We start from the raw sequence: 20,163 nt of genomic DNA, 5'->3' as shown, positions 1-20,163 counted from the left end.
ACACTGCCCCTCGGAAGGCCCTGCCTGGCCTGTGTGACCGTCCCCGGGTCTCTTGGGTGCAGAGTGAGTCTAGGCAGAACCCACTTCTTCCCCTTTCCCTAGGTCCGACTCGGGGAGCCCACACCAGAGGAGCAGACTCTGTGGGGCCTTGAGGCTGGTGAGCCTGAGCTCCCCGGGACTCTCCTGGGTGCACAGTGCAGGCCAGTCCTGCTGAGGGACCCCTCTCACCTCAACTTCCTCTGAAAACCTTCCAGACTCCCCTTCAGTTAAGAGAGCGAAGAGTCTTCCGGGGAAAGCTGGGCACCAGCCCGCACCCCCTCACACACTGAGTGAACACGGGTGATCTGAGCGCACAAGGCCAGGCTGTGGACGATGTGCAGAATTCAGGGGGGTCACTCAGCGCTGCCTGAGATGACCTCGCAGCTCCCCAGCCCGGGCCGCACACTCCACTCTACTTCTGCATCCTAGAATCCGCTTCCTTAGAAAGGGCCTGCAGGGGCCTCTCCTCTGGTGGCTCCGTCTCCGGCCTGAGGGCATTTAAAACACTTGAACCGTAGTGGGATGTCCTGCCTCTACTCTCCCCCACCTCCGCCACTGGCCCCACACGAGCTTGGTTCGGCCCAGCTTCCAGCAAGCCTTGCAGAGCCACCCTCTGAAATGGGGGTCTGGGAGCACTGAACTCTCCCTCAAGGCGCCTGAAGGTCAGTCGCTCAGAGTCCAGCCAAAGCAGCCTCTGACACAGCCTGTCCCGGGTCTGACTTGTGGAACTCTCCCAGCGCGGGGGCTTCTCAGCCAAGCCGAGCCTTGGCCGCTAGGCTGCCTCCCTCCTGATGAGGGATGCCGACCATCTCAGGGGCTCAAGGCCTTTCTCTCAACCCCCGGCCTCTCTCTGTCCCCTTCCTTCCGGAGGCTCTAACTGCTTACTTGTCCCGTCTGCATGTTGGGCACAGAGAGAGGGCCGGTCAGGAGGGGGAGGGGTGGGCCTACAGAAATGGCCGCTGTAAGCAGGAGGTGCATGTGGGGAGCCAGGAGAAACTCCAAAAGCACGTAGCCAGGGCTGGACATGTCGTGCCAGTCATTCTGGGGAGACCCCGGGGGAGGCTTCAGCACAGAACGTCATGACAAAAATAGGACGGAGAATGGCTGTCGTAGGTATTTATTGTTTGCTGGAAATGGCCTGTGTTAGGCACGTCTGATCTCTGTGTGGCACTCAGAAGCAGGCCAAGCCTGCTGTTCTCACGGGCTCTCCGGTGTGACAGCCAGCAAGTTAACCCCAGCACCTTGATGTTCTGGCGAGGAATGCAGACCGGCCCCAGCTCACGGCCCCCCTGAGGCCCAGCAGAAGCGACCCCTGGCTGTCAGAGGACAGTCTGTGGCCTGCAGGCACCAGCACCAGTCACGTCCCGCGTGCCTGGGGGTCTCTGAGAGATGTCCAAAGGCCAACAGCAGCAGCAGGAGCAGGGCACCACCTGGGAGGGCAGGGAAGAGCTCGTACCAACCCAGGTGAGGGGTGCCCTAGGGGGTGGGCCAGGGCAGAGCCCAAGGAGCCCTGGTCACCAGAGACCCTTGCCCAGCAGACATCAACTCTGTGACCGCCTGCAATGCGGCCCAGCAGGACTCTGGGGGACGCTAAAGGGCAGAGCATCCTGCCCGGGTGTGTGTGACCTCACACGGACAGACGGGGCAGATCATGGAAGTCCCTGGCAGAGTTCTGCTTCCCAAATACAAATGCTCTTCGTGAAGAGGGAAGGGAAGAGAAGTGCCAGGCACTGTCCCAGGGCCCTCACGGGAAGCTCCTGACTCTTCCAGGCAGGTCTGAGCATATCTTCAGCTTAGAGACGAGAGAACTGAGGCTCAGAGAAGGTAAGTAACCTGCGTGGGCCACACAGCAAAGCAGAGGCTCTGGAGGACAAACCGTGCCATGTCACCTACCTCTCTGCCCCTCTGGAAGGCCTGCCGCCCCTCACTGAGGAAAGGGGAGGCGGGGTGCCTACCAGCCTGCTAGCGCTTTGGGAAGACCAGCCCAGCTTCACAAATGCCATCTGCCTGTGAGGACAGACGCCGTACCCGCCCTGAGGTCCAGCGTGGGGGGAGCTCATCCTCTTCCTCCCATGCTCAGGTAAGATCCATCAGCAAACTGAGTCACACCGCCTTCAAGTCCAGCCCTTCCCACATCCCCACCGCCTCCCCAGCCCCAACCCCCACCGTCAAGTCTTTCCACCACAGGATCTTTACAAAGGGTCTCTCTGGTCCACCTTTGGCTCACTAGCATCTGTTCAAGGTCCGGCCGTGGGGCAGCGACACGGTTCCAGGCACAAATCAGAGCACGTTGGTGGGGCTCCAAGTCCCATCGCCTTCCAGCTCAGTGCGGTGGGGGGGGGCGGGGGGGGCGGGGGAGGGCGGGCAACGCCCTCCCAGGCTCAGCCTCTCTCCCCCTTGCTGCTCCGTGCAGATCAGCTCTGCGGGCACACAACCCGGGCACACAACCCGCTCCTCCCTCCCCCGGGTCTGCTCCAGCATCCTCCGCTGGGACGGGCTGCCCCACCCGCTCGCCAGCCCTTACCCCGCTTTGCCTGGATTTGTGTCTTCGAACTCTCTGCTAACTGGCACCTCATTTGGAGCATATATAAACGTGTATACTTTTTTGTAGGTACAGCTGCCTCCCTCCCTGGAACGTGGGCTTTTGAGGACAAACCGTCCTCAAAAAAACCGCTCCTGCCCTACCCTGTATCTAGAACACCTGGTCGGAGCTCAGTGCAAACTTGTTGAAACAATGAAGGATGGAACAGAGGTAAGAACTCGCTGCAGTGTGCAAACCTGGCAGCAGGCAGATTTTTTTTTTCCCGGTGACATGACTTTGACCTAGGCGATCACTCAGCAGAGCGTGGCCAGGGCAGGATCCCTGAGCGCGTTGCCCTCTGGGGCCAGCGCTGCGGGAGGGGCTCAGATGCCCAGCCAGGCAGGCACGCTCCACATGCCCCGACACACTCAGCCGCAGGAGGAAGAGAGCCATTACACACATCAGCCACATCAAAGGGCTCCCGAGACCCAGCAAGCATCGTCTCCCTTGGGCGCTCCAGCAAGAAGCCTTCAAGGTTCTGGTTTCAGGAGGTCAGCACACAGTACAAGGGCAGCAAAGTCCGTCTCGCCCTCCCTACCCACCCCAGCAGCCCCGCACCTGACTCTTCCCGAAGAGCCCCTGAAGGGAGAATTGCAGCTCTTTGGTTATGAGGCTGTCTGAGTCTGGAGCTCTGTGTCTCAGCCACATTCTGGAAATGCCCACAGCCAAAAGTGGTTTGCTAAGGCCCCACGGATGTGGAGCCCAGAGGAGGGGAGGGGCCATACCTGTGTCGCGGCGCCCATCCCCGGAGGCCACGCAGAAGCCAAAAGAGCCCTCTGGGGAGCGTTGTAGCTGCAGCTGGGTTGTGCCATCTGGGAACACCTCTACCACGCGGCCCACCATGCGCGTCTGGCTGGGGGTGCTCACGTCCTCCACACTGAGGGCACGCCGGGGTGAGGCCTTGGCTACTCTGCCAGGGGACCAGAGACACAGTGAGTGCAGAGAGGGCTGGGCCCTGGGGCCCAATCACTCCCTTCCTTAAAAATGACAGACACCTCTTCTCTCTGAGGCTTTGCAAAGCCCACTGCAAACCCCAGGCCCCCTACTTCCCCTCTTCCCACCTCCTCCACACAATTTTAGATCTTTGTGGTACACAGACCTCTCTGAGAGTCTAACAAAAGCTATAATGTTATAGAACTTTTCCAGGAGGGAACAGGCCACTTGAGGTGACGCCATGGAGCCGCAGGGAAGAGCAGCTACCCCAGAGGGTCCTGTCGGGGGCGGGGGTGGGAGTCCTCTAGACAGGGACACAAGTCAGGTGCCTCTTTGGGGACCCTGTCTCTGGATCTCTAATCAGATATTCCTGGTTCAGGAAGCTCTCTGAACATTCTAATTTTAGCATGTCATCAGACAGCAGAGGGATGGAGGAATCAAACCTTCCAACTCCCCCCATTCTACCAACTCTACAACTTCTCAGAGCTCAGGTGCACAGGGCAAGTCTCTGAGGTGTGGGCTCCAAGACTCCCATGGCACCTGATGAAGGACCGAGTTAAGCTTACCCCTCTACTGATGACGCTCTGGGTCTACCCCCCATGCCACTTGCCCACTCTTACCGGCCAGCTGCACTGTGGTCCCCTGACTCCCCTACCATGTAGAGGCTGGACCGGTCTCCCTTGCCACTCAGCAGAGAATGGAGGTTCTGAAAGGAGGCAGCTTTCCGATGTTGGTGGGACGGCGACACCTGGTGGTAAGAGTCCAATATTGCAGGTAAGAAAAGACAAGGGGCCAGGGGTTGGCAGAGACCTGACCCCAACCGTGAACTCAGTCAAGGGCTTTTTATGAAAGTGGGGATACAAGCTTTTGTTACTACTTCAAAGTGCCCATCTGGAATCACCATAATTTACTCAAGCAGATAGGTCTATACAGGTGATCTGAAGGTCAATTTTAATTTTGGCCAAAAATCTTAGTGCTAGGATACTAATAATTTCATTTATAAAGAAAATCTAATTTTCTCATTAAGAAATAAGAGTGAAAGCAAATTAATTGAAGAATAATAAACATGGCTTTAGAGTTTTTGTGATTTTGTGATTCTTTAGTATCACTTTTATGATTGTTTACATTAAAAATTTTTTATCTGAGGATTTCCAGGAAAGATGGCTGAATACAACAATCCTAAGCTCACCTCATCCCATGGATACAATTAGATAACATGCATATCAGTGTAAGTAACCCATAAAACAACCAAAAGACTGGCAGAACAGACTCTCTGCACCTGAACATAGAGAAGAGTCCACACTGAAGAGGGTAGGAGGGGCAGAAACTGGGAGCTAACTGGACCTGCAGGACCATCGGAGGGAGGGAGAGACTCTGGGTGCAGAGAGAGAAGAGGACCAAACCCTCATGCCAGGCATACCAGGCGTGAGGAACCTGACATGGAAGATGAACCCGCATAACATCTGGCTTTGAAAACCAGAGAGGCCTGGAATGCCTGGGTGGCTCAGTCAGTTAAGCCTCTGCCTTTGTCTCAGGTTATAATCCCAGGGTCCTGGGATTCAGTCCTGCATCAGACTCCCTGCTTGGCTGGCAGTCTGCTTCTCCCTCTGCCTGCCATTCCCCTTGCTTTGTGTGCTCTCTCACTGTCTCTCTATCTGACAAATAAATAAATAAAGTCTTTTAAACAAAAAAAAGAAAAGAAAAGAAATTTTAAAAAAGACAAAGAAAACCAGAGAGGCTTCATTTCAGGAGTTCTTAAAATCAGTGGGGCTTAACACCGGAACTTTAAAAATCAGTGGCCTTGGCTCTGGGAGACCTGGAAAGATGATTGGAAACTGAATCCCTGCACTTAAAGAGATGGCACAGCAAAAAGTCCCATTGAAATACAGCAGAGAGAAGCAGCAGTATGAAAAACAACTGGGATATATGGGAGGGAGATTTGTTTACTAATAGAGCCTGTGCTGGAAGGGCAGGGATCTTTGGGAGACTTTTCTAGGAACAAAGTTGCTGGTAGGCACCATTTCCCTCCCCTGCCCCTCAGCCTAGACACATGGATAACTCGGAGAACAAGTACAGCACCAACACTTATCACCTAACTTGCTAACAGCATGGCCCATACCCTCATTCTCTTGTGCACGTGGCCCCTCCAATATGCCCTTGGCCAGAGCCCATTCAAAGTGGTGCCACAGCCTGATAGTGCGCAAAGAAGCCCCAACAGTGATTCCTGCCCTGGAGAGAGGGAATGATAACCATGCACATCGGTCTGAGACTGTGGTCCCAGTGGCAGGCTGGGGGCAGACATCCGGTCTGACTGCAGGCCCTGCCTACCTACAAAAACTTCTCGGGGAGCAACACAGAGAAAATGTCCTGTAGTTCAACACTACTGCATCTCTGGCAAACTCCTGGTTTGAGTCAAGTCTAAGACAGCCCAACAGTGGCCCATTAACACCACAGGGACCAAACATTGCCCATAAATGGCAAAGAGAGCCACTGCAGATGACTAGACTGAGGGCACAACAGCTGGGCACGTGCAACACACACAGGGGACACCACTCAAACGCCAGGTTCTGGGGAACAGAGCACACTGCCCTATAGGGCATGGCAGGAGCTCTTGCTCATAAGGCCACTACTTTCAAGAGCAGGAGACATAGCTGATTTCCCTAACACATAGAAACAGACACAGAGTTAGACAAAATGAGAAGACAGAGGAATATGTCCCAAATGAAAGAACAGGACAAAATCAGAGCAAGAGAGCTAAATGAAACAGGGATAAGCAATGTGCCTGACAGAGAATTTAAAGTAATGGTCAGGGGCACCTGGGTGGCTCAGTTGGTTAAGCATCAGACTCTTGATTTCAGCTCAGGTCATGATCTCCAGGTTGTGAAATCAAGCCCCGTGTCAGGCTCCACTTTGGGCATGGAGCCTACTTTGGATTTCTCTCTCCCTCTCCCTCTGTCCCTCCTGCCCCCTTTCTCTCCCTCTCTGTAATAATAATAATAATATAAATAATGGTCATAAAGATGTTCACTGGACTTGAGAAAAGAGTGGAGGGCCCCAGTGAGACCCTTACCAAAGAGATAGAAAGCATAAAAAAGAACTAATCAGAGATAAAGAACTCAATAACTAAAATGAAAAATAATATACTAGATGGAATAACTTGTAGACTAGAGGAAGCAGAAAAATGGATCAGTCACCTGGAGATAGAGTATTGGACAGCAATCAAGCTGCAAAGCAGAAAGAAAAATAGCAAGAAGAAATGAAAATGACTTAGGGAACTCAGTGACATCATCAAGCATAAAAATGTTCTTGTTATAGGGATCCCAGAAGGAAAAGAGAGAGAAAAGGGGCAGAAAACTTTCTGAATCTGGGGAAGGAAACAGAGATCCAGAGCCAGGAGGCATAATGAGCCCTGAACAAAATCAACCCAAGGAAGTCCACACTAAGATATATAGTAACTAAAAAGGTAAAAACTAGTGATAAAGAGAATTTTAAAAGCAGCAAAAGAGAACAGTTACATACAAGGGAAACCCCATAAGGCCATCAGCTTATTTTTCAGCAAAAACTTTGTAGGCCATAAGGGAGGGGCATGATACATCCAAAGGAAGAAAACCTGCAGCCAAGAGTACTCTATCCAGCAAGGCTGTCATTCAGAATAGGAGAGATAAAGAGCTTCCGAGCCAAAAGTTAAAGGACTTCATGACCACTAAGCCAGCCATACAAGAAATATTGAAGGGAACTTTTTGAGTGGAAAGGAAAGACCAGAAACAGGAATAAGAAAATTATGAAGCCCAAAGGCAGTAAAGTCAAGTACATCTATAAAAATGAGTCAAAGGATTCACAAAGTTAAAAAAAAAAAAAAAAGGTAAAGTAAGACACCATATACTTAAAATGTGGAGTGGGGAGGTGGGGAGGAGAGGAGTAAAGAATGGGTTTGGTCTGAAGTGACCATCAACTTAATGTAGACTGTTATATGCAGAAGATGTAATTGATAAACTCAACACTAACCACAAATCACGAGCCAGTCATAGATAATGAAAAAAAAAAAAAAAAAAAAAAAAACACAAAGAGAAAGGAATCCAAGTGTATCACTAAAGAAAGCCAACGAACTGTGAGAGAAAAGAGCAAGAGAGGAAAGGAACAGAAAAGAACTACAAAAACAACCATAAAACAAGTAACACAATGGCAATAAGTACATGTGTATCAATAATTACTTTGACTATAAATGGACTAAATGCTCCAATCAAAAGACACAAGCTTCTGGGATGGAGAAAAAAGCAAGACCTGCTGCCTATAAGAGATTCATGTCAGACCTAAGGACACATGCAGGTTGAAAGTGAGAGGATGGAGAAACATTTGTTATGTAAGAAGATATGAAAAGAAAGCCGGGGTAGCCATACCTATACTGGACAAAATATACTTTAAAACAAAGACTGTAACAAGAGACAAAGATATAATCATTAAGGGGACAATCCAATAAGAAGATACAGCAATTGTCAGTGTTTTCACATCAAGCCACCACACCACTGCATCTGTGAGTGTCTGGGCTCCAGCTTGGTTTATGTGTGCATCCGCTAGCCAGGGGTGTCCTGGGGTTTCAGAAAAGCCAGAGGGAGGTTATTCTGGGGGTCTGAGAGTGTTAAAAAAATTTCCATATTAATTAACAGTGACTGCTTCTTCAATTTATACCATTTTGGCTTGTGGACATTTTCGTAGGAACTCTCTAATTTTGGACATGAGGGGAACCTGTATCAGGAATATAAAGATCAAGGGGTGTTTCCTCAAAGAATTCACACTCCAGTGAGGGGAGGCAGACAAAAACCCATTAAAATACTACATGGCAAGTTCCCTGAAAGAGAGAAGCACAGGATAGGATGGGAACATAGAGCAGAGCCCTCAGCCCCCACCCCCTCCCAGCTCAGCCCAAGAAAGGATTGGAAGCCCCTTCATGGAGGAGGCAATTTCTGAAAAGTTGCCAGATGAACACAGACATTAGCAGGGAGAGAAGGTGTGAGAAACATTTCAAGTGAAGGTTCAAAGTCAGACAGTGTGTGGCCTAATGACAGAACAGCAAGGTCAAGGATATCAGAGAGGACAGGACGTTAGGAGGCGAGTGATGAGAGATGAAAGCAGATCACAGAAGCCCTCTGGCCATGTCAGGTGATCTGAACTCTACCCCGCCGGTGTTAAGGGGCCAATGGCGGATGTTCGGCAAGGGGGTAGATAACTAGATCTGTGTATCAGAAGGACCACTGTGGAAACCAGGTGGAGAAAGACTCCACAGGGATGCCAGTGGGGAGGCTCTCGCGCTAGTCTGGGTGTGAGGTGAGCTGGGCAGACTAACAGAGTCACTGCGGTCATGAAGAAGGTTCCAGAATGATCAGGCAGTAGACTCTAGGACTTGGCAGAGGTGGCAGAGTTGAGGGAGAGACAAAGGGAGGAAGAGAAGCTTAGGATGAACCTATCTGTGGAAGAGAAGCTTAGGATGAGCCCATCTGTGGAAGAACGGAATCGCGGGGTGCTGTCTACCCCTGCGGGGAGCTGGGTCTCGTGGATCAAGTGTGTGGAGGCCAGTAGCTTCCCTTTCTCCACCTGGGCTCTTCTGGGGGCATCCTCAGCCCTTCCCATCATGTCACCTTCCATTCCAGTGGCACCGATGCCACTCAGCCCTTGGCTGGACCCTTCAGACTCACCAGATGCAGGGACTGTAACGACGGGGCCTTCTTCACTCTGGGGGTGCTGGTGTGGGGCACCGGGCCCGGCGCAGGGGGCTGAAGCTGCTCCACACTATGGCTGCGGGCCTTGCCCAGCTTGGGCCTGGCGCCGTGGCCGAGGGCCTGGAAGAGCTTTTTCAGCCCCAGGGTGGAGACCAGGCTGGTGCTGCTTTTCTTGCTCCTGTCAGAAGGGGCGGCAGAGCGCGGCCCAGGTCGCGCGCTCACCCCCGGGGATGCTCTGCAATGCAAGGTTGGACGTGAAGCGGGCGGCAGGTGGCTGGGGGGAGGGCGGACCGTCCCTTGGGGTCCTGCGGGCCCCAGGATGGACAGCCTTGTGGACAACGTGACAGGTGGCTACAGAAAGCCTGAGAGGACATCCGCAGGATGCTCTGCTTGGGCAGCTTTTCCAGACAAGAGCTCAGGCAAGACCCTGTGCTTCACCCCCAACTACGGGTTCACCCACCCATTCATTCCATCCATTCATTCAGCATTTCTTCAGAGCCTCTGTGCTTTCTAGAAACAACAGGGGTATGTGACACGGCACAGACAAAGTCCTTACTCTCAGACTAGTAAATGAAGGAGAAAAACCCACAGCAAGTATCGAGAAATGCCAAGCCGAGAGAGAGGGTGGCCAGCTCTTTCTGAGAAGATGGCATCGGGCTGGGAGCCGAACGGTAAGGAGGAGCCGTCCTGCCGAGGCCGCAGGCGAGAACCCGGGGCAGGGGGAGGCCACAGCTCCCAGGCAGGAAGAGGCCCCATGTAGGCCACTAGCACCGGGTCGGAGCCCGCAAGGCAGGTAGGTGGGCTGGATTCCACCAAGCACGGAAGCCAAGGTAAGGGGCAGAGAAAAAACCACTGGGGGTTTTCAGCAGGAAAAATGACATTATTTAATGGCTGCTGTGCCTAAAAGGAATGTAGGAGCGACCATGAAGGCAAGAGCCACTGGAGCTGCTGGAGCTGTCAGAAAGAAGTCATGCAGCCCAGACCGGGAAAGGAACTGGAGGGCCATGCCAGGGGCTCAGAGAGGCCAGTAGGAGGCGAGTGGGAGCGAGCACTGTGTGGATGGGGAGTTTGCCAGAAGAAGGCCTGGGGAAGCGGTTCAGTCAGGGGCCTCTCGGCCTCGTGGAGAAGTCGGGGGAAAGCGAGTGTAGGGGCTGGGGTTCTGGAGAGCACAAGGCGCCAGAGATGGGGCCCTGGCTCTCCGTGTCACCAGGAATGTGGTGTAGTGCAGGAAAGAACGTCATGGCCACAGCACTGGCTCACTGAGACTGAGGACTCGGGGCGAGGACTCAGCCCCTCCGCGTGGAAGGAGAGAATGAATAGAAAGGTGAATGCCAGGCTTGTTTCCCAGCCCTGAGTCAGAAACGAGTGGCTCTCTGGCCACCCTGCCTGGGGAGCACCCCGAGGGTCGGGACTGTCTGTTCAAGTGTGCCGACCACAGTACCAGGAGCTTGAGGCCTAGGGTAGGAGCAAGCGTGTGCAACACACTCAGAGTGGCGGGGAGAGGAGTCTTACGGTGCCATGCCCAGAAGAAGTCTAGGAAGCCTCTAAGGATTTCGGAGTAGTGAGGCCAGTCATGCCACGGAGCGGGGGTCTCTTTCTCCACCCAGCCCCCCACGTCCCACAGTCAAGGCCCTTGCTCCCGTCACTCACCGGGATGGCACCTGCCCTCCAGGACTCATCTCTGGCCTCTGCAGACCTCCCTCTGGCTCCTGGCTGGACTCTGGCTCCTCCGAGGCCAGGGAGAGGGTGATGCTCACGGAGCTGACTGTGCCAGCAGCTGCGGGGTCGGGAAAGCCCTGCACTCCTCCTGCAACGACCACAGCCCTCCCGTGTCGCTGAGCCGTCCCCGCAGGTCACGGTCATGGGAGGGGACATGCCCAACAAGAGAGGCGGGAGCCCCAGGAGAGAAGCAGAGGCAGTGGAGAGCCCCCCACACAGCAGGACAGGAATGAGGGGCTGTTTACTGCTATGGTAGCCCACCCCCAGCACCGCAACTGGCACACAGCTGGTGATGAATAAATGTCTGTACAATGAGGGGGCTGCTGGTGAAAAGTCATGCCCTTCCTATAACAAGAGACATGGTTGGGAATGGGGAACTTCTGCATTCCTGGGACGCAAACCACAGTCTTGTTGGCTAGGAGGTCTAACAGCTGTAATGACAGGCACCTTTCTGGAGCATGTCTGAGGTGCTCGGCAATGAATTAAACCCTCTACAGAGATGACGTCATGGGTTCCCAGGAGACAGGCTCTCCTAGGACCCCAGGTTACAGAGGAAGAGCCTGGAGCATGGAGGGCTAGCGTGGCCTGGCCAAGACCTCCTGGCTAATGAGAGGAGGAGTCCGAGCTGGAGAAGGCCAAGCTTTCCAGAAAGGCCAGCGGCTGTAGGACAAGAGCCTCTCAGGAAGTGGCTGGGGGCAGCCAGCAACTGGCCTAGAGCCCGCCCCACCAAAGAAACCAGACCTTAGAAGGGGGTGGGCAACAGGCAGCTCAGGGGAGTGCCTGCCTTCTACAGGCTCCCGTCAGCAGGGGAAGGAGAGGGAAAATGTCTGTGTCCCCATGTGCAGCAGAGGTGGTGGCGAGCACCCCCGGGGGAGGGCACTTGGCCGTCACATCTTCAGTAATGTCAGCCCGGTCTACCAGCTCTCTGTCCTCTTCCACTGTGTTTCCAGGCCCTGGATCCCTCCCAAGCCACCCCAACCCCAGGGCTGTCACAGTTCTGGACATGAGAAGGCAAGGCTGTGGGGGGCAGATCTGTTATCTCTGCCTAAGAGTGAAACGGCCGAGTTGCTCCCCTCAGATCACAGCACCAGGGATCAGAACCCATGACCAGTGATGCCCAGGATTGGTCCACAATATGAGGACATCTTCCAAAGGCGGTGGTGATGTCCCTCACCCCTTTGTAGCCCTTCCTGCTGAAACCCAGGATCCTGTCCAGGAGGGCTGCGGGTCTGGGAGGGCTTTGCCTACTGACCGCTGTGTGACTAGACGGCATGTCTGCCTGGCCACAGAAGGTCTCGAGGGCAGGACTCCTGCTGAATTCGTTCACTTATGTACTCCCCACAGTGCCTGCTACGATGCCTGGCATGTAACAGGTGCTCCATCAGTGCTGAACGAATGAATGAGGGAATGAATGAAATGAAGATGTTGAAGGAAAGCGCCTCAACCATGTGATTGTAGGCACCGATTGCTCTAAGCAAACAGTAAACCTAGAGCTGTTCCATCATTCCTGCTCTGTTAGTAGTAAAACTCCCTTAAAGTCCAGGCCTCCAGGAGCCAGAGTTTGCTGCTTCTGTACACACCTCAGGGTCCCCCGCAGTCAGAGGGAATCACCCCCGCCTCCCTGACTTCTGCCTCCCCCTACCCACCCAGGAGGTGGCTAATTTGTGTCCAGGCTGATGTCGAGTCTTATAGCCAACCCACAGACCCCGCACGTTCTGGAAACACCTGCCACTGCTCTGAAGGGCTCCAAGAGGCTGCCAGGAGTATGCACAGCTATGCCATCGAGTCAGATGTAAGGTAAGGAAGGGCTCAGAGCACCTGGCCTGGGGTCTCTGCTTACCGTGGCTGCTGCTGTTCTCTGGGGGCAGCTCCTGGCTGCAGGGGCCCTCCTCTACCTTGCCCTCGAGGCCAGCCCCTCCAGGGGACTCCTGCAGCCTCAGAGGCGTGCTGTTGTTGCAGTTGTTGGTGGACAGGGCCAGCAGAGGATGCCTGACTGGAGGGCTGCAGGGCTGGGTCTGGGCAGGGGAGAGCTCACAGGTCCTGGGAACTCCACTTCTCGGAGGAGGCAGAGGCGGGTCCACAGGCTCTCTCTGCCTGCGGGGCCTAGCCAGGGCTGCCTTCCTGCAAGACACAGGTGAAGTGGTTTTCCTTGAAGATGGAGGGGTTGGTACCCAGCCTTCGGTGGAGAAGGAAGTCGGCTTCTGGGCCTGGTGCAGGGCAGAGGGCTCTGCGGGACTCTGTTGCAGGGAGGAAGCAGAGACGGTCTGGAGAGACTCATGGCTTCCTCCATCCAGGGCTTGTCTGCCTGGCACCGAGGACCCCAGCTTCGTGGAAGGGGTCAGGAGATAGGCTGTCCTGCTCAGAGCCCGGGAATCCACAGCGTGGACCCAGTGGTTTCCCAGCCCTGGTCCAGGCAGCTGCTGGGAGCCCAGAGAAGCTTTTTTGGATTCCAGGGTAGGCGGCTTGGCGCAAGCATCTTCTCTGGGAAACCTAGTCCCCTCGGGCAGGTGTCCTCTGCCTTCTGTCACCTCCGCGACGCCCTCCATGTGCTCAACCACCGGCAGGTAGTGAGGCGCCTGAGGGCTCCCTGGCAGCTCCAATCCGACCTTCCGGAACCACCTGGGGCCTCCTCGGGGCCTGGAGCTCCGCGGACGGGGGCTGTTGCTGCGGGCCGGGCCCCGAGCCCTGCTGGGCTGCGAGGTCCCAGCCTCCTCGCTGTCGGTCCTGCAGCTGTCGGAGGTGTCCGTGCTGTCCAGCGCCGAGTCCGCCTCCCCGGGACACACCACGTCTCCGATGTGCGTTTCCCGGATCCACTCGGTGTGGCCCCCCGGTTCGGCAGGGAGGGGCCTGAAGGGGGGGCTCGGGCCCCGAGCGCTGAGGGGCTCCGCCCGCACCCCCGGCCCGCCACCCGCCCCCTCGCGCTCCCGGAGGGCCCTGGGGTCCGCGCCGGGGCGCCTGTCGTCGAGGCAGCTGCCGCAGGCCTGGCACTTCCTGTCGCTGCCCCGCGCGGGCGGCACAGGGAAGCCCCTCTGCTCCAGCCGCCCCACGAGCCGGCAGAGCGCGCCCTCGCCGGCGTCGGTGCGCGCGAAGCCCCCGCGGACGTAGTGGGCGAGCTCGGGCTTGGAGCGCAGCGGGCCCTGCGCCGCCGAGTGCCCCGCGCCACCCCGCGCTGGGCGCTGCCGCAGCCGCTCCAGGTAGCGGGACTCGGCGTCGCGGGCTGACTCGTCCTCGAAGCGCACGCGGGACGGGGAGGCGCCCCGCTTCGGCCACTGCCCGCTGCTGGACTCCCCGCTGGAGGAGTCGCTCGTGTTCCCGTTCTGCGGCGTGTCTCTGCAGGCAAAGGGCATCCTCGCGTCCGGGGCTGGGCTTCTCCGGTCGTCTCTGGTGGGGAGACAGGGGGAGACAGGTCACAGGCAGGAGACCCGGAGGAAGGTACCCCGGGGGACAGCTCTGTGATAACCGCAATTCCAAAGTTACCCCACGTGGGTTCCGAGTAACTTCCAAGCCCATCCCGATTCTGAGACCCAGCACTGCGCAAAATCGATAGGCGCTTCTTTACTTTTGGCTTTCCTTCTGTAGCCTGGCACAGCCTGATTCAAGATGAAACGTTATATAGGAACAGGGGATGTACAGAAGGATGACAGCAAAATCCTCGTAGTGGGGTGTGCGTGCGTGTGTGCGCGTGCGTGTGTGCATGCACTTAGGAGGCGAGCCTGTCATTCATGGGCATTGGGTAGGGATGAACTCTCCCAATGCTGTATTTGCGATAAAGGTTTAATGGGAAAGTGAATTTTAAGTCTCCACAGAGCATGTGGTGACCTGAAGTCAGGGTTTCTAAGCATTCTTGCTCCCACGGATGCCCATTCAGGGTTCCTAACCATCTTGCTCAGACAAAATTTGGACAGAATGCTACCAATGTTTCTCCTTGGGCTCTGCATCGTCTGTTCCAGCACCCACCTACCTGCCCTCCTCAGCCCCTTCCCCACACTCTGAAAAGCTGTGAGGACAGGATTGTGCTAGGAAGAGTCATCCTGTCACTGGCCTTTGCTCCGGGAGACACTGTGCTGGTGGTCAAGTCCTGCTCCGCTCAAGAAAACAGTACATAAATCTCACACCAGGGCCCCCCCCCCCCCCCGGAGCCAGGAACTTGAGTTTCCAGGCATTTTCTATCAAAGGCTGCCTAAGGAAAGACTAAATGTCCCCCTCCTTTCCCCTGCAGTGGCGTCCCTGTCAATGCACTGCTCAGTGTTTGACATTCACACCATCTTTCTCATTTATCACTTCTCTATCACTCCCACTGGACTCCTGCCTTTTACCCAGACTCCTTGCCTCCTGTCTGCTGGTCCTTCTGGAGCACAGCCTTGTCACACTGTCCCCCAAGGGGGTACAAGATTCAGCTCCCAGTCTTTGTGGTAAAAACACCAGGCCTCCACCTTCTGCAATGTTTTCCTCCCCAGCTCTGCCCCCCCACCAACCACTCTAAAGGGCCCCCCAGGCTTCCTACCTCATCCCCCTCATGCAGCCTGCTTGCCCTATTTCCTGGGTATTTTTTGGGGGGGGGGTCTTTTTTCTTAACCTGCCTGCATCAGAATCCTATCTGTTACATGTTACCTGCTGCATCGACATCCCACGTGTGTGGTTACTTTTGTGCATCTACTTGATGGGTACCACGGTGCCCAGCTACTTGGTAAAACGGTCTTCTGGATGTTTTTGTGGAGACATTTTTTGGGTAAGGTTAAATTTAGGTGGGCAGACTTTGAATAAGGTTGATTACCATCCACGATGTGGCTGACCTCATTCAACCCACTGGAGGCCTGAACAGCACAGATACGGATCTTTCTGGAGCAAGAAGGAATTCTGCCAATAGACTAAATGCCTTTAGATTGGAGTTGCTACTCTGCCCTGAGTCTGAAGCCTGCCAGCCTACCCTGCAGATTTTGGACTTATCATGCCTCTATGATCACATGAGTCAATTTCTTAAAATAAATCTCAGTCCCTCTCTCTCTCTATACACACACACACACACACACACACTCTCTCTCTCTCTCTCTCTCTCTCACAATCACATACATGCGTGCACACACACACACACACACACACACACCCCTGTTGGTTTTTCCTCTGAAGAAACCTAACGCACCGTGATTGTATCTCCTCCTCTGAACACCTGCACCACTGGCCCCACTCATGTGTCATCACAGACTCCCAAGATGTTAGTGCTGGAAGGCTCTTCCGTGACCACATGGTCCGACCTCATTCCTAGAAAGGAGAGGCCACACAGGACCAGCTCCCAGGCTGACGGGCACCTGAGCGGCTGCAAAGGCAAGCCGTGGGTATGTTTTCTCCCTCAGACAGGGCCACAAAAATAGAACTAGACCCTGACTGAGCTGGTGGTCTATTCCTGCCTGGAGACAGGAGCCTGCATTTTGGAGACCTGCTACCTCTTTCCAATTGCTTAGAAATGTGCCCACATATGCAATCATCTATACTGGTGTAGTCATGGACTACATGTGTTATGTTACTGTTTTTAGTCCTCAAAGTGTCTCCGAAGCCTTCCCTAATGTTACCTTCCTCTGGCCCCCCCTTCCCCCACCTCTCCCAACAGAGAAGTAGACTCTTCTCCAGTAGCATTGTGTACAGAGCACAACTGGCTCAAGCTGCCTGGAGACGCCAGCAACTTATTATAATGAAATGTCTGTGGGCGATTAGTGGATTTACTAATCCTTCCCCGAACTCGATGCTCCAGTGACTCTGGAAGAAGGATGCCAATGCTTTCCAAAAGGCTGCCTTAACGTGAGTTTCTCCTTCACCAAGCTTACGGCTACCCAACAGAAGGACAACTCCGATACACAATTAAAAGGAAAGGAGTTCAGACAGCAGCAGGAAGAAACCATACATGCTTAATGGTTACTGTTAAAGCAGGCCAGCCAGTGGGGACAGCGGCCCGGACACAGACACAGCATCCACTGGACTGGGCAGGCTGTCCGTCCCGGCTGTCCTTTCTGTCTGAATAAATGGCATTGCCTCTGTGGCTCACGTGCACGTGACTGGTGCCCTGGGGGTATCACTGGCCAGCCCTATCTACCCCTGCCTCTGTGTCTTGACAGCAAAGCCACTGGCTGACCTCCCAGTCCTGATGGGTTGGAATGGTCTGGATGGCTGAGGGTGTCCAATACGGTGTATAAAGGCTACCATCATTGGGAATCAGGGGTGGGCTGTGAGGTCAGAGAGACATTGCTCAAGACTGAGTCTCTGCAAAGCTCCACGGGAGCCAGCTACGGCTGGGAGCTTAGGGCCCTCCCTCACCCGGGCCTCGTCAGGCAGAGTACAGGCTCAAACCTTGGAGCCTAGGCCTCCGATCCCTCAGGCCTGCTGGTCACCTAACTGGGAATGCTGAGCGGGCAAAGGAAAGTGACAGCCAGGGTCCTGCCTGCCACACTAAGGGGGGTGGGGGGCGAACACTTCCTAAATCATGCAGCTTCAAGTGCCACAGGGCAAGCACAGGGGCCTCCCTGGAGGCGGCGACTAGGTGTTGGCTAAATATTTCCCTGCCCGGGGATGCACTGGGTCTTGGGGGCCTGCACACTGGCTGCTAATCCTGACTCCAGTATCTTCTTTCAATGAGCACTGCTCCAGGAGGAAATTTTTTTTTTTTTTAAACTACTGTCAAGCACGTGGGTCTGCCTGCTTTGAGGCCTGAGTGGAACCTGTGCTTAAAAGCTCTGCTTGGAGGAATTCTGCAGAGCTATCAGTCCTTCTGTTGTCTGGAGCTCACACTCAGCCGGGCCCTATCTACCCACTGTGCACAGCAGTCGCAACGCCTACGGGCCACGATACTTCCAGGGACCCATGAAAATGTTTCAATTTCTTTTCAAATCAGAAGAAAACAGTCTTTAAAGTCTAAGAAAACATTCTAATATGGGATACCTTTAAATCAGCATGGTCGTAAACTGTAACTTTTAACTTTTATTATGGAGGAAGGCAGACAAGGCCAGAATGCCTTGGGACCCCCAAAAGTCATAATGTGGGTCTGCTTTCAGAGAGGGGTTCGCAGCTGAGATGTGAAGTTCTTCGCTAGGATCGCCCCCTGGGTGGTTCAGGGTCTCCCTGCCTGTCTCCGCATGGCCAGGGAGGTTCCTGGGATCCCTGAGCTGGGGACCGTTCTCTGTTGGTGCCTGTGAATCCCCTGGAGCCCCGAGCGCTGGCCCTTGAAGACCCCACCTTGCACCTGTGTCTCTTCCACTGCTCAGGATCTGAGGGGTCGCTGTCCATGTGGGGGTTTCTGGGTCAGCTCTCCAGAGCCCTCTTGCCGGGAAGGGAAGGCTCTGGCCAGAGAATCCACATCCCATCCCCATCCCCCTGGAACAAGAGGCGAGCAGAAGCCCTTTCTGGAGGCTCACTTCCTATAACTGTGCGTTTCCAACCACACGATCCATGCAACCCACACATGCTCCAGAGTCTTAACAGAGCCACGACCTGACACAGGACAAGAGCTCTCGTGGTGCACCCGCCTCCCGGACCCTGCATCTTTCTGGCATGTTCTGCCCTCCTGGTATTAGGAATAGCAACCTCAGTGTGCCTGTGCCCCAAATGGCAAAAGTCTGTGTTTCCAGGAGCTACTGGGTTTCTACACTGATTTGCTTCCAGAAAAGGCAGCTACTGCCACCTCTTCACCTGCGGGAAAAGCCTGTCTGTTTGGGCCTGCCCCAGCCACCTCCAGCCAGACCTAGGACAGAGAAGGCTTTCTGGAGACTGCCCCCTCTCTCCCATCCATCTTTCACTGAACTGCTCTTTGGAAGGAGGGATGCCTCTGGGCCGAGGGCGGGGGAGGGTACGGGGGTGCTGGTGCGTCTGACTCAGGCCTGGGGCCTGTGTGGCATCTCCATGTGAACTCAGCATGGCTCTCCAGGGTGATCTGACAAGCATAACCTTTAGAAGCATCTGCAGCGAGCCATCTGGCGTTGATTTTTCAGCTACCCCCTCTGAGGATTCACCAGTGCTGCCAAGTCGAAGTAATTCTTTTCTGGACACGGCAGCTGTTAAAGTGGGTCACCTTGCATTTCCATAGCATTTCGATAGCCAGGGGACAGCCTGATGAAAGGGAACGTACTTTAAGGTCAGTGACTGGGATTGTTATGAGCTGCTTGGGGGATCTGGGGAACAGAAGGTGTCCAACAGGACCGCCATACAGTCACGTCTGCTTTGCAAATCATCCTCTTGACTGTTTTGTGGCTACAAAACCCAGCCCAAGGATCTATAGAAAGTGGAACGGAGGGCTCTGTGAAACTCTATGGCTCTGGGTGCCACATACATGCAGAGGAGAAGAGTTTGGATGCTCCCAAGAAGCCATGCCCATTCCCAGCTAGTGTCCTCCAAGCACACTGAGTGAGACAAGGCACAGACGCAGAAATAAAAGGGGAGCTTGCTTGCCGGGTTAGGATCTCTGGAGCCCCTCCTAGGTGTCACCGTGACACTGAACCCAGAGGCAGGCCTCAGCCCTCTGCACATGCTGGAGTCACCTCAGCGGAGCCATGACCTTCCATGAGCGGGCTCAGCGCTCCCCATCAGAGAGCATATGGTCCAGTTCCACGGAGAATCCCCGCTCCCGCTAGTACCATGTGATGGAAACCAGCACAGCCAGCGTGCCCATCACAGGCTTTGTCAACAGTGCAGACGTCCTGCTTTGGGGCTGGCCCGGTGTGGCACGGGCTGGCAGCTCCGGGTCAGGCCCACCCAGATGCACTGGCTCGGGTGTGTGAACTCCATGTGTCAACGGTTCCTGGAGGGGCATAGCACACGGAACGGCGCGATGACAGGATCAAGGTCACCCAAGGAGTGGTCACCTAGGTGAAGTGATGGTCTGAATGTCCTTGAACTTGTTCATGTCCAGTTGGCTCACCCCCACCCACGACCCTAACATCGTGAAAGCAGGGTAATGTCCAATTAGGCCATTCTGACCTCTCTCCTCCTCTACGGATCTCGTATCCAACTGCCCGATAGGCAAGTCCAGGGCGAGGTTCACGGGCAGCCCCCTCCAAAGCCTGACCCTGCAGCTAGACTTCACCCCCAGGCTGAGGCACCACCAAACCTCCAGATACCCAGTCAGACCCTGGGCTTCACCCGGGATGCTTCCCTGCCTCACACTTCCCATGTCCAGTTAACTCACGGGCTACGGGT

General features: G+C 54.9%; 1 protein-coding gene across 3 annotated transcripts in view; it reads right to left on the bottom strand.

The window, feature by feature from the left end:
• KIAA1614 (KIAA1614 ortholog) overlaps positions 1-20,163 on the bottom strand; it is a 48,261-nt gene that overhangs the window by 1,919 nt on the left and 26,179 nt on the right. For 2 of the 3 annotated variants that reach the window (XM_013064238.2, XM_045074308.1), the window contains exons 5-9: positions 12,827-14,367; positions 10,918-11,074; positions 9,244-9,502; positions 4,174-4,301; positions 3,346-3,530 (exon numbers count right to left, since the gene is read on the bottom strand). In XM_013064238.2, the coding sequence (XP_012919692.2) occupies positions 3,346-3,530; positions 4,174-4,301; positions 9,244-9,502; positions 10,918-11,074; positions 12,827-14,367 (2,270 nt within the window). Of the gene's footprint in view, positions 1-1,140; positions 1,470-3,345; positions 3,531-4,173; positions 4,302-9,243; positions 9,503-10,917; positions 11,075-12,826; positions 14,368-20,163 lie in introns of those variants that run through there. The other variant, XM_045074309.1, reaches the window with a different exon arrangement.

Source organism: Mustela putorius, unplaced genomic scaffold (assembly GCF_011764305.1).
Source record: "Mustela putorius furo isolate JIRA1106 unplaced genomic scaffold, ASM1176430v1.1 tig00537335_pilon_pilon_pilon, whole genome shotgun sequence".
Classification (NCBI taxonomy): domain Eukaryota; kingdom Metazoa; phylum Chordata; class Mammalia; order Carnivora; family Mustelidae; genus Mustela; species Mustela putorius.
This window is presented reverse-complemented; position numbering and strand designations above follow the sequence as displayed.